Source organism: Mirounga leonina, unplaced genomic scaffold (assembly GCF_011800145.1).
Source record: "Mirounga leonina isolate KUSES-001 unplaced genomic scaffold, KU_Mleo_1.0 Mir_174, whole genome shotgun sequence".
NCBI lineage: Eukaryota > Metazoa > Chordata > Mammalia > Carnivora > Phocidae > Mirounga > Mirounga leonina.
Window position 1 is genome coordinate 53,556,729 of NW_023270451.1, and position 14,798 is coordinate 53,571,526.

General features: G+C 38.0%; 1 protein-coding gene across 7 annotated transcripts in view; it reads right to left on the reverse strand.

Moving 5' to 3' along the window:
* IMMP2L (inner mitochondrial membrane peptidase subunit 2) overlaps window positions 1–14,798 on the reverse strand; it is an 862,490-nt gene that overhangs the window by 786,391 nt on the left and 61,301 nt on the right. For all 7 annotated transcript variants that reach the window (XM_035020938.1, XM_035020940.1, XM_035020935.1 and 4 more), the window contains exon 4: window positions 257–360. In XM_035020938.1, coding sequence (XP_034876829.1) covers window positions 257–360 — 104 coding nt within the window. The remainder of the gene's footprint in view (window positions 1–256; window positions 361–14,798) is intronic.

Here is a 14,798-nt window from a genome sequence, read left to right on the forward strand (position 1 = left end):
TATAACTTCTAATCTACATATCATTAAAGACATTTTACCAAATTCAAGTATGTCAACCAACTGATATATTTTAGACATAAAAGGAAAATCCTTTCTTATAGCATTATTACATTTCAAAATTGATTTTTAAAAATATATTACATTTAAAATGTACCTCTTAATTTAATAATTGGCAAATGATATTAACAGCAAATTACCAGTTAAATCAGACAATTATAAATAATTTCATATACAAATATGTTTCTGATTTACTTACACCAATGACACAATGTCACCACGTTGTACTTCAAAATTCCTCATTTTCCAATGGTTTAAAAGCACCACATCAGATGATTGACTCCCCCCAGGATTCAAAGAAGGCTAAAAAATAAGGAGAAAGAGACACATCTATCATTTGTATTTTTCAATCTTCATGGTTCCTTGCACTTCATAGCTCTAGTGCAGTGCAATAAAACATTTCTAATATAGTAGCTTCCAATAAATTGCTGTTCTAAAGTAACTGTCAATGATGAGTTTTCAAAAAGACTCATCGGTATTCTTCACAGGTGAACCAGGGGAAAAATACATTACCAATATCTACTTGAAAGGAAAATGTGCTAGATATTCAAATCTTTACTAAGCTCCAGTAAAGAGGTATGAAAAGCTTTAAGAAGGATTATTTAAAAAAAAAAAAAAAAAAAAAAAGGAAGAAATGAATCAAACCTCCCAACGGAATATTCAGATGGGATCTAATTCCACAGGAGTGCACATCACTGTTCCATTTGGCAAAAAGAAGAAATAATCTCCAATCAACCAGGGAAACAGCCATATGAAGAAGAAAAGGGAGCAGAAGGAACAAGAGATGGGACAATTATGGAAGATGTGGGCACTTCCCATGCTGACCTCTCTCTTCTAGAGAGAGCAGGGAGTGAGGGTCCTGGTCCCAGTTTCAACCTAGTAAGTGACCTTCACCCTAGGATTCAGATGAGTCTAGATGTGCCTAAGGACTGATGGGGCAAAAACTGAGACACATTTGTGTAAGAATTCATCTGAAGGTCAGGAACCATCTAGGCATAAAAATTTGATTGAGGAACCACGAAGCCAACACACCTGTCACTTGGACAGGGGTGCCGAAAAAGCCAGTGAATAGCAAGTCTGAAACCTGAGGTGGGAACAGAGCAAATAAGAAGAGAATAAGAAAAACTGGGAGAGCCTTCTTGCCACTGACCCTCCAGGGTCTCTGAGAATGCCATGAAGGGAAACCACAGTCTCTGTGGCAGCAGGGAAGGTGCCAAACCGCAGCGGAGCCTCTCTGCCCTCACTGACAGGGGCAGCACAAGGAGACAGGCACAGCCAAGGGCAGGAGCCAGGAAAACTGCATGCCACACAACAGCCAGCCCCCAGAGCAGAAGTGATATGCTCTCTTTCAAAGATTCCTGGAACTATTCGTAGATTTCCACAAAGCCGATGTGGGCAAAGCTGTAGAAATTTTGTGTGGGGGCAATTACCATGATCTTATTTTTTACTCCCCAGGTTTTCTTGTGGCCAAAATATATTGGACATTTCTGAAGATCTCAAATACTCCCACGGCTTCTATCAACTCTTTTATGTGATAATGCCTAAGTATCTCTATCTTTATTTTTAAATTCTGGGCTACTCCTTTTACTTGACTATCTCATGTAAAATTCAACACAATTAAATGGAATTTGTCATTGTTTCTTACCAAGAAAGGTTTTCTTTCTTATTTTCTTACATCTTATTTATCATTTTCCCAGTCGACCAGCTTAAAATGTTGGTTATCTTTTTACTTCATATCTAACCAATCACCAAGCCAAGGAGTATTGTTCTCTTCACGAAGTCTTTCACTTATGGCCCATCTTTCCTCTTCCCTCGCCCATTAACATACTTCAAGCACCAATTGTCATATAACTCACCATGTATCTACACTAATCACTTTTACCTCCCACTCAGAAAGGAATGATTCCATTTCTTTCCAGCTATATGATTGTGAGCAAGTTACTTAATTTTATTATGCTTCCATTTCCTTACTAGTAAAGTGGTGATAATTAGTAACTTAGCTAATTAGTAATAATACACAATAATAGCCAATACTGACCAAGTGCTTACCATGTGCACTGTTCTATTAATGATAACCAGACAACTGAGTGCTTACCATGTGCAAGGCACTGTTCTAAGAGCTTTACAAATATTAACTTAGTTGGTAAGATCATTCACTTCAAGTGCATAGATAGAACAGTTCTTGACCCCTAGACAAGCTCTCAGTAATCTCTATTATTGGTAATACTACATCACAATTTTAATGACAGGTAGTTTTGCATCCTTCCTCAAGTTCCTCCTCTGGCTCCATAATAAAGAACAGAGCTGAAATAGTAGGATGAATCCAAGGGGCTTTGCTGGGCCATGTGCTAGGGAATGGAACTTTTGCTGTCACACAGTAGGGTTAGATTAAAAATTCAGCTTCCATGTGGGTTCATTCTCTCTCATTCATATTCTCTATCTCCCTCTCTGTCTTCGAGTTTAGAATCTTGTGAGTCCTTTTCCCTTATTTCTTTCGATTTTTCCTCCTATACAACTGAGGTAATAAAGGTGGCCTAGGGGGAGCCCATCTGAACCACAAAGAGAAAATCTCCTTCTCATTGAACTTTCACTGGGTTTGTTTCTTTCCCTTGCCATCAGATTAGTGAAGAACAAAAGTGATTTAGCAATTTCTGACTGTTCTTCCTTAGTCTCTTTCATCGGTGTTTTTCAAAAGTTTGTGACCACCACTTATAATGAGATATGCATTTTACACACATGCACAAACACACAATTCTGAACAAAATTTCACAAGACAGTAATTACTGATATTTTCTATTCTCTCCTAATCTGTTTTGAAAATTCGGTCTATAACCAACCATATTAAGTTCACATCCACTGTCCTGATTTTGCAACCTACTAGTAAGTTGCAATCCACATTGCTAAAATCATAGCTTTAGACAATTCTTCTTCAACCATTACCCTATGAAGGCTGCATTTTTCCAGAATTCTACCTTTAGTTCATTCATTCCTATTTTTAAATTCTTTCCCTGAAAAATCTCATCAGCATTCTCAGTTGCAAATACCACCTATACCAATGACTTCTAAATGCATAGTCCCAAAATCACTTCCTCCTCAATCCACAGCACTTCACACTACAGTACGTGCATACTGTAATGTAATTTTTGCTTACCTATCTGTCTCCACAACTAAGCAAGAAGCATTTTTTATCCATCATGGTAACCCATAGTTAGATTTATACTCCCAACACCAACTACTTCTCTGAGATACAGCTCATAGCTTTAAGTGGTTGCTGGGCATCTCATCTGATCAAGTCATTCCCCTACCTTAAAGCCTTCACTAACTTCCTAACACTACCAACATGACTGGCTTCAAGATCAAAATCAAGACACACATGATCTGCAGGACCCTATCAATCCCCACTTACCATAGTTCCTACCAGTTAAACCATAAGTAGGTTATTCACTCACACTTCCAAGGCTTCATATAAGCAAATATTTCTGCCTGAAATGTTGTCCCCTCTTTCCACCTTCTGCCATCTTGTTAACTCACACAGCAAAACAACATTTGCATCTCATGAGGCAATTTCACAGGAATTCTTTCCTAACCTTCATCTCTCCTTCTCCCCATTCCCAGCTTCAGCGTCCATTAGGTGATCAAAACTCTCAAGTTCCCCGTCACCAAGCTGTGATCATTTCTATCACAGCATATTTAAATGTGTTTTGTAATTATTGCCTTGTCTCTCTTTCCAAGAGTCTGTAAGCCTTTTGAGAATATGTTGTTTCTTATGTCTCTGTTCTTGACACCTAGGCACATAGGGTGATTAATAATTTTCAGGGGAGGGCGCCTGGGTGGCTCAGTTGGTTAAGCAACTGCCTTCGGCTCGGGTCATGATCCAGGGTCCTGGGATCGAGTCCCGCATCGGGCTCCCTGCTCTGCGGGGAGCCTGCTTCTCCCTCTCCCACTCCCCCTGCTTGTGTTCCCTCTCTCGCTGTGTCTCTCTCTGTCAAATAAATAAATAAAATCCTAAAATAAATAAATAAATAATAATTTTCAGGGGAAAGAATGAAAAATATCAATTATTGAAATTCCCAAAAACTTCCCAAATTAACATGCCCAGAAGAGAGATCATATTCCACTCCAGCTCCCAATTCTATTTCTGTATTCCCCTCCTTACTTAATAGTATCACCATTCACCCTGCTCCGCAGACTAAAATACTCTTGCGTCAGCCCCATTTTCTTACTCTCCCTTACTCTCATCATCCGACTGTTCCTCTGCCCATATCTTTCCCCTACTTGGAAAATTCTACTTATCTCTCAAAGCACAGCTTGGATGGTGACTTCTGTGTGAAGCCTTAAACAAACAAACAAACAAACACCTGCAGTTTCCTTGTAGAAATTAGGAAATTACATCCTGGTGCTCCAAGCCCAAAGACAAAAGAATCCCCATGGACTCAAATCTTGACACTTGGATTCATCTTTCCCTTCGAGGATTACTCATCAACCAGCTTTTCTTTTTTTTTTTTTTAAGATTTTATTCATTTCACAGAGAGAGCACAAGCAGAGGGAGAGGGAGAAGCAAGCTCCCTGCTGAGCAAGGAGCCCGATGTGGGGCTCGATCCCAGGACCCTGGGATCATGACCTGAGTGAAGGCAGACGCGTAACCGACTGAGCCACCCAGGCGTCCCTCAACCAGCTTTTCTAACTCCAATTGTTAGAACCAAAAGGTAATGAGTTGTAAACAAAAGATTTATGTAGGGAAAAAAATCCCAGAAAGAAGCATGTCTAATTTCTAACAATAAAATATTAGGATCATCAGTCAACACATAGAAGATCTCACTTGATTTTATAAAGGAAACAACAGAGTTTTCTTTTACCTTTCCTCTCCTCTACAAGGTTACATTTAATCATTCCCCCATCTGTGCTCCCTTAGCTATTTAGGTTAACTTCAATGATACTTCTTAAAACCTTGTTATAGGTACCTGCCTACACATATAACTTTTTCACTAAAATGTAAGCTTTTCGGCTACAGAAATCATGTCTTATCCATGTTTGTATGCCCAGAAGAAGGGCTGGAAAATAGTATTTCTATACTTTAAAGTTTAAAATATTAAAGGTTTTTAAAAGCATTTTTAAATAAGATGGTTCCTAGGCAATGTACATTATCTAAACAATGTATACATTTCTTTCAGTAAAAACATATTCTAGGTAATCTAGTAAGAAATCTTTTGTGCTGCATCAAGTTAGGCAATTTAAACACTAGGAATAAAGTTGAACAGTGCTTTATTATTATGCATAATGAAATAATGCTAACGTAGTATTCATTATGTGAAATAGAATAAAACAGAATAAAATTTTTTCTTTACTGTTCATTTATGAGTAAGAAAAATTTTCTTAAATTGGGAAACTGTTCTACAGGACTATAACAACCATAGCTCTTTGTACTTCAATTTAAAAACTTATTAAAAAGAAAAAAGCGCTTTAGTTCCTGACTTTCCTAAAACAACTTTGAGAAGAAAAATAATGCACTAACTTCAAAATGAAAAATTTATATGAAAATGAAGAAAATTTCATTCAAATAATGTTATTTCAGAAAAATTAGTAAGTCATGTTATTACTTAGAAATTTTACATCTCACATTGCCTTGCGGGAATGGCAGTTTATGCTTCAGACAGAGCAAGTAATCTTTTCAAATCAAAGAAGTTATACACATGAAATCGAAATTAAAAGTCATAAACTTTCAGAGACTCATGTAACCGGAGTCTATATTTTCTTGTCATATTGTTACTACCTTAAATCTAGATTCACCAAGACAACAACAAAATTATAACCAACTCAAGACAATCAACTTTGGAAGTAAGAAACCTCAGAGAATATTTAATCTAGGAGTTTCCACCTCCATTTCAAAATGTGTGACTGTGTTAGATGTTCCTCCTAGTAGTCAAGGAGATTTCCAATAGTAAGGGGGAAAACACTGATAATCATTGGGATTACAAACCCCACAGCTGTTCTGCCCACTTTTTCTTCAGTGACTTTCATCTTCAAACTCAATCTATTTGTGGGCTTCTACCATCGAGCATTAAGGCTAAAAATCAACAACTTACCCAAAACCAGACAAAGACCCCACCAAAAAGAAGAATCACAGACCAATATCCCTGATGAACATGGATATAAAAATTCTCACCAAAATATTAGCCAATAGGATCCAACAGTACATTAAAAGTATTATTCACCATGACCAAGTGGGATTTATTACTGAGCTGCAAGGGTGGTTCAATATCCGCTAATCAATCAGTGTGCTACACTACATTAATAAAAGAAAGGACAAGAACCATGTGATCCTCTCAAAAGATGCAGAAAAAGCATTTAACAAAGTACAGCATCCTTTCTTGATTAAAACTCTTCATGGTGTAGGGATAGAGGGTACATACCTCAATATCATAAAAGCCATATATGAAAAGCCACAGCAAATATTCTCAATGGGGAAAAACTGAGAGCTTTTCTCCTAAGATCAGGAACACAGCAGGCATGTCTACTATCACCACTGCTGTTCAACATAATACTAGAATTCCTAGCCTCAGCAATCAGACAACAAAAAGAAATAAAAAGCATCTGAATCAGCAGGGAAGAAGCCAAAATCTCACTCTTTGCAAATGACCTGATACTCTATGTGGAAAATCCAAAAGACTCCACCTCAAAATTATTAGAACTCATACAGGAATTCAGCAAAGTGGCAGGATATAAAATCAATGCACAGAAATCCATTGCATTTCTATACACTAACAATGAGACAGAAGAAAGAGAAATTAAGGAGTCGATCGCATTTACAATTGCACCAAAACCATAAGATACCCAGGAATAAACCTAACCAAAGAGGCAAAGCATCTATACATGGAAAACTATAGAATGCTCATAAAAGAAATTGAGGAAGACACAAAGAAATGGAAAAACATTCCATGCTCATGGATTGGAAGAAGAGATATTGTTAAAATGTCTATGCTACCTAGAGCAATCTATACATTCAATGCAATCCCTATCAAAATACCATCAACTTTTTTCACTGAGCTGGAACAAATAATCCTAAAATTTGCATGGAACCAGAAAAGACCCCAAATAGCCAAAGGAACATTGAAAAGGAAAACCAAAGCTGGTAGCATCACAATTCTGGATTTCAAGCTCTATTACAAAACTGTAATCATCAAGACAGTATGGTACTATCACAAAAACAGACACATAGATCAATGGAACACAATAGAGAACCCAGAAAGGGACCCTCCATTCTATGGTCAACTAATCTTCAAAAAAGCAGGAAAGAATATCCAACGGGAAAAAGACAGTCTCTACACAAATGGTGTTGGGAAAATTGGACAGCCACATGCAGAAGAATCAAACTGGACCACTTTCCTATACCATATACAAAAATAGACTCAAAATGGATGAAAGACCTAAATGTGAGATAGGAATCCATCAAAATCTGAGAGGAAAACACAGGGAGCAACCTCTGTGACCTCGACCACAGCAATTTCTTGCTATACACATCTCCAAAGGCAAGGGAAACAAAGGCAAAAATGAACTCTTGGGACTTCATCAAGATAAAAAGCTTTTGCACAGCAAAGGAAACAGTCAATAAAATGAAAAGGCAACCCACAGAATGGGAGAAGATATTTGCAAATGTTTTATCAGATAAAAGGCCAGTATCCAAAATCTATAAAGAACTTATCAATCTCAACACCCAAAGAACAAATAATCCAATCAAGAAATGGGCAGAAGACATGAACAGACATTTCTGCAAAGAAGACATCCAAATGGCCAACAGACACATGAAAAAATGCTCAACATCACTCGGCATCAAGGAAATACAAATCAAAACCACAATGAGATACCACCTCACACCAGTCAGAATGGCTAAAATTAACAAGTCAGGAAACAACAGATGTTGGCAAGGATGCAGAGAAAGGGGAACCCTCTTACACTTTTGGTGGGAATGCAAGCTGGTGCAGCCACTCGAAAACAGCATGGAGGTTCCTGAAGAAGTTGAAAATAGAGCTACCCTATCACCCAGCAATTACACTACCAGTTATTTACTCCAAAGATACAAATGTAGTGAACCAAAGGGGCACCTGCACCCCAATATTTATAGCAGCAGTGTCCACAATAGCCAAACTATGGAAAGAACCCAGATGTCCATCTACAGATGAATGGATAAAGAAGAGGTGGTGTATATATATATAAATATATGAATATATATATATAATACTACTATATATAGTATGTGTGTGTGTGTGTGTGTGTGTATATATGTGAATACTACTCAGCCATCAAAAAAATGAAATCTTGCCATTTGCAATTATGTGGATGGAACTAGAGGGTACTAGGCTAAGCGAAATAAGTCAATCAGAGAAAGATAATTATCATATGATCTCACTAGTATGTGGAATTTAAGAAACAAAACAGAGGATCATAGGGGAAGGGAGGGAAAAATAAAACAAGATGAAATCAGAGAGGGAGACAAACCATAAGAGACTCTTAATCGTAGGAAACAGACTGAGGGTTGCTTTACGGGAAGGGGGTAACTGGGTAATGGACATTAAGGAGGGCATGCGATGTGATGAGCACTGGGTATTATATAAGACTGATGAATCACTGAACTCCATCTCTAAAACTAATAATACACTGCATGTTAATTAATTGAATTTAAATTTTAAAAAATCAACAACTTAGAGGTCTTTTGGATAGCCCTTGCTCCAAAGACAGAGAACTGTGGTCACATCTTGGCACCATTTCCTTACTAGCCAGATTCCTTAAACAAATCATTTAACTTCTCTAAGCCTCATTCCCACATCTATAAAATGGGGATTGCAGTACCACCTACGTCACAGGGTTGCTCTGAGAAATAAAGAGAGGGTCCACAAAGTGTTAACACCGTGCATGATACAGAGTAAATAGTCAACAATTAAGATGATAAAGAGGATGCTAGCAACAACAGAACAAAAGGAAGCAAAATCAAGTATTCTTTCTGTAAGATTCAAGATAAGAATAAGCTTTTACATATTGCTCTGAATGTTTTTCCTTTTATATACTAAACTGGAAGTCTTTAGGCTGAAAATTCTACCTCTTATTTCTAAATGCTTGGTAGATTGTTTCTTCATTTCTTTTAAGAAGGTAAAGTTAACATACTTTTTTTTTTTTTTTTTAGAGAAAGAGAGATGGGGGGGAAGGGCAGAGGAAGAGAGAGAGAGAACCTTAAGCAGGCTCCATGCCCGGCGTGCAGCCTGACCTGGACCTCAGTCTCACAACCCTGATATCACAACCTGAGCTGAAATCAAGAATCAGAAGCCTAACCAACCGAGTCACCCAGGTGCTCCAAGTCAAGATACTTTTATTTTGGATCTCAATTGTTCTGCTTTTAGGAATTAATCTTCCCAAAATTTAATATGCACAACCATTTAGTTAAAAATATTTTCTATAAAAACATTATGTCTATTATGTTTTAAATTACCATTTTTAACATACACACATATACATACATATATAAAAAGACAGTCATCAAAAATCTGTGTAAGCCCTGAATGAACTGTCTTTATTCAGGAACATTAAACTTTTGGCTTCTTAAAAAAAAAAAATACAAGTCGTTAGCTCTGATTGATGAGATTATGGTTTCCTTTTCTTTCCTTTTTTGGGGGGGGGGATTCTTGTAACATTAAAAAAGGTTATGGTATGATTTCCTCTAACCTGGGTATTATATCATTCACTCTAAGAAAGACAACATAAGTCAGCAGATTTCAGCAGATGTTAATAAATTATGCTAAGCCTAGAAATAGCAGATTTCAAACCTGCTTTTGGAACAAGTACAACACAGCAGTTGGGCTTTAATGCTATCTCTGATCAAAGACTATGCTGAAGGATTTTTATTCCTCCTACAAACAAATATTATTGTCAAGGTACCCTAAATTCTCAGCTTGCATCTAAGTTCAAACCAAATGACAGTTTTGGGGGAATTTATGTCTTGGTTTAGAAAAATAAAACTCCCCTAGAGAACTGAACAGAGACATGATGGATTTCTTACCTTGTAAAATTTAGCCACAGCCATCAATCAGTAAATGATATTATTCTGATTTTGATTTTTTCCTATAAATTTCTTATTCATGTTTTCACACATTCATTTTTTAATTAAAAAAAAAAGTTCCCAACCTATAATTCACTACCTATCAGTTACCAACAGAGCCTGGTTTTAACCTCACTTCTCTGGGCACAGTGCTTTCAACCCCTTCAGGCCTATAAAGAGCACCACCCACCCTGGCAATATACAATCTAAGAATGTTTGAATATTAAATATTGTGCCTTTCCAGGAAAGAATGTCCAATGGAAAAAAGACAGTCTCTTCAACAAATGGTGTTGGGAAAACTGGACAGCCACATGCAGAAGAATGAAACTGGACCATTGCCTTACACCACACACAAAAATAGACTCAAAATGGATGAAAGAATTAAATGTAAGACAGGAATCCATCAAGGACACAGGCAGCAACTTCTTCCTAGAAACATCGCCAAAGGCACGGGAAGCAAGGGCACAAATGAACTGTTGGGACTTCATCAAGATAAAAAGCTTTTGCACAGCAAAGGAAACAGTTAACAAAACCAAAAGACAACCGACAGAATGGGAGAAGATATTTACAAATGACATCAGATAAAGGGCTAGTATCTAAAATCTATAAAGATTTGGGGCATGTGCACCCCAATGTTTATAGTAGCAATGTCCACAATAGCCAAACTATGGAAAGACCCAAGATGTCCATTGACAGATGAATGGATAAAGAAGATGTGGTATATATACACAATGGAATATTATGCAGCCATCAAAAAATGAAATCTTGCCATTTGCAATGACATAGATGGAACTAGAGGATATTATGCTAAGTGAAATAAGTCAATCAGAGAAAGACAAGTATCATATGATCTCACAGATATGAGGAATTTGAGAAACAAGACAGAGGATCATAGGGGAAGGGAGGGAAAAGTGAAACAAGACAAAATCAGAGAGGGAGACAAACCATAAGAGACTCTTAATCTCAGGAAACAAACTGAGGGTTGCTGGAGTGGAAGGGGGTGGGATGGATGGGGTGGCTGGGTGATGGACATTGGGGAAGGTATGTGCTATGGTGAGTGCTGTGAATTGTGTAAGACTGATGAATCACAGACCTGTACCCCTGAAACAAATAATGCATTATATGTTAATTTAAAAAAAGAAGAGAAAAAATAATCTATAGTCTGACCTGATATCACTCAGGCAACTACAACCATAGAGATACTAGTGGTCCCAGAGGACAAGCTCCACTGTGCAAGCATCTAACAAGCCTCTGTTTGCATGTTGTTTGCTATAATTCCACTGGCCAAAGGGATTAATGTGGCCAAGCCAAGAGTCAAGGTAGGGGACTACACAGAGCTTGGGAACCAAGAGGCATGACTCATAGGAGTTGGTGGTGGAAAAGAGGACATTAATGTAACAATGTGCCACAGTCCTTTTGCAAAAGGACTAAAGTCCATGGTTGAGGATCCTAGGGTGCAATTCAAGTGCAATTCATCTTGAATCAGAGGCTTACGAAGTAAAAAAGACAAGTTATCTGTCCCCAAACACCCAACATGCAAAAGAAAGACAGGAACAGGATAACCACAATAGATTTTTGAAGAAGAATAGGAGAAACACAGAAGTCATTTGTCCATCATAAGTCTACTATCCACCAGCAGATGTCAGGGCCTCCTACTCCAGGGACATGAATATTCTTTCATTCGGACCCACTTCATTCTCTGGGATGGTTCCCTAATCTATTGTTGTCCATGGCTCTTTGCTCTGCTCTATGGGCTTTTGACTCCAAAAAGAAATGCTTCTGGGGGCACCTGGATGGTTCAGTCGGTTAAGCGTCTGCCTTCTGCTCAGGTCATGATCTCAAGGTCCTGTGACTGAGCCCCGTGTCAGGCTCCCTGCTCAGCGGGGAGTCTGCTTTTCCCTCTCCCTCTATGCCTCCCCCTGCTAGTGCTCTCTCTCTCAAATAAATAAATAAAATCTTAAAAAAAAAAAAATGCTTCTGTTCATAGTAAGCTGGGGCCCAGAGGCCTCTTTTTAAACTGACCATCCCTTTTATTTTTCTTTCTCATTATTTCTTTAAATTTTAATTACAGTACAGTTAACACACAGTGTTATATTAGTTTCAGGTGTTCAATACAGTGATTTAACAATTCTATACATTACTCTGTGCTCATCATGATGGGTGTATTTTTAATCCCCATCACCTATTTCACCCATCCCCCCACCCATTTCCCCTCTGGTAACCATCAGTTTGTTCTATATAGTTAAGGGTCTGTTCTTTGGTTTATCTCTTTTTTTCCTTTATTCATTTGTTTTGTTTCTTAAATTTCACATGAGTGAATTCATGTGGTATTTGTGTTTCTCTGACTGACTTATTTTGCTTAGCATACTCTCTAGCTCCATCCATGTCATTGCAAATGTCAAGATTTCATTCTTTTTTATGGCTGAATAATATTCCAGGGTGTGTGTGTGTGTGTGTGTGTGTGTGTGTGTGTGTGTACCAGTTCTTTATCCATTCATTTATTGATAGACACTTGGGCTGCTTCCATAATTTAGCTATTGTAAATAATGCTGCAATAAACTTTGGGTTCCTATATTTTTTTGAGTTAGTGTTTTTGTATTCTTTGGGTAGATACCCAATAGTGCAATTGCTGAATCATATGATAATTCTATTTTTAAATTTTTGAGGAACCTCCATACTGTCTTCCAGAGTGGCTGCACCAGTTTGCATTCCTACCAACAATGCATAACGGTTCCTTTTCTTCCACAACACTCACATTGTCTCTTGTGCTTTTGATTTAAGCCACTCTAACAGGTGTGAGGTAATAGCTCATTGTGGTTTTGTTTTGCATTTCCCTGATGATGAGTGATGTTGAGTATGTTTTCATGTGTCTGTTGACCATCTGTATGTCTTCTTTGGAGAAATGTCTGTTCATGTCTTCTGCCCATTTTTTAATTGGATTGTGGGGGTTTTGCCTCCTTTGTTGAAGATTAATTGACCATATAATTGTGGGTTTGCTTCTGGGCTTTCTATTCTGTTCCATTGATCTATGTGTCTATTTTTGGGCCAGTACCATACTGTCTTGATTACTACAGCTTTGTAATACAACTTGAAATCTAGAATTCTGATAACTTCAGCTTTGTTTTTCCTTTTCAAGATTGCCATGGCTATTCAGGGTCTTCTGTGATTCCATACAAATTTTGACCATCCCTTTAAGTATACACCAATTCAAGTCCCTTAAAACCCTTTTGACTTCCTATTCATCTAATTAATGTGCACTCCATTCCCCATAAAACTATATTAATAACTCTTTGCAAACTAGAGCTCTTTCTACTTTGTGTCAGGCTGCTGTGACACAAAGACCTTAATATTCCTACACAATTATAATCTCTTCTGTCTGGCTAAAAGGATCTACTAAGTCACACCTTAAATCTTTTTGAGGTCTTACCAAAGAGTCTTCCAGTCAAGATTTGATATCTACCCAGGCGCCTGGATGGCTCAGTTGGTTAAGTGACTGCCTTTGGCTCAGGTCATGATCCTGGAGTCCCAGGATCGAGTCCCACATCAGGCTCCCTGCTTGGCAGGGAGTCTGCTTCTCCCTCTGACCCTCCCCCCTCTCATGCTCTCTCTGTCTCTCTCTCATTCTCTCTCTCAAATAAATAAATAAAATCTTTAAAAAAAAAAAAAAAGATTTGATATCTACCCTAGGCTACTTCTTACTTTGAGAATCTTTTGCCTGCCAGAGACTGCTGAAGAAATATTTTTATTTTTTAAAACAGAAATTACTGGACACCTTGTATTTCCTCTAAGTTCTGCCTTAAGTTCATTTCCCTCTTCCTATACCCTATACAAAGCTGTAAGAAGCCAACTGACAATGTCAATATTCTGCTGGAAATCTCCTTAGCCAGATCCATGAATTTGTTAGGTACACCCTCTATATCCCAAGCTCCTGCAGGTGACAGCTTCTCAAACTGTTCTAGTACCATGAAACATGGTCACCACTATTCCAGTCTCCAAATAACAGTTTTCTCACCACCTTTGAGGCTTCTAGTAATAGTTGTCTATCATTTGTCCAACTTTTACCAACAATGCCCTACCATTTTTCCAGCCCTCCACTGCCATCCAGTCCCAAAACCAATGCCATCTATTTTAGAATTTTGTTTTGGCAGCATCTCACTAATAATTTGTGTTACCTATTGTTTCATAACAAACCACTCCAAAACTATGAGTCTTAAAAGAACAACCATTTATTTGCTCATAATTTGGCAACATAGGTTTCACTCAGAGGGGTAGATCCTCTGCCAATCTCTCTGAGGCGATTCATGTGGCTGCAGTCACCTGTGATTCAAAAAGTGATGGAAAAGCCAAGATGGCTCTACTCACACATCAAGCACTTAACTGGGGCTCCTTGGCCAGGATGCGTCACTTGTCCTCCAGTGTCCCCTCTAGCAGGACAGCCTGAGTTTCTTGCATGTTCCCAGTTCACAAGCACTGACCAAGTTCCTACTTGAGTAACATTTGTTGATGACCAATTGGCTAAAGCAAGTCAATTGGCTAGATTCAATGTGGGAGGAAATGTGATTCATTGAGGAGCCATTACTGTAAAAATCTATACACTTCCCATGCTATGTGAATGAGCCATTCTCTCAGCTGACACTCTATGCTTCTTGTTGGTCAT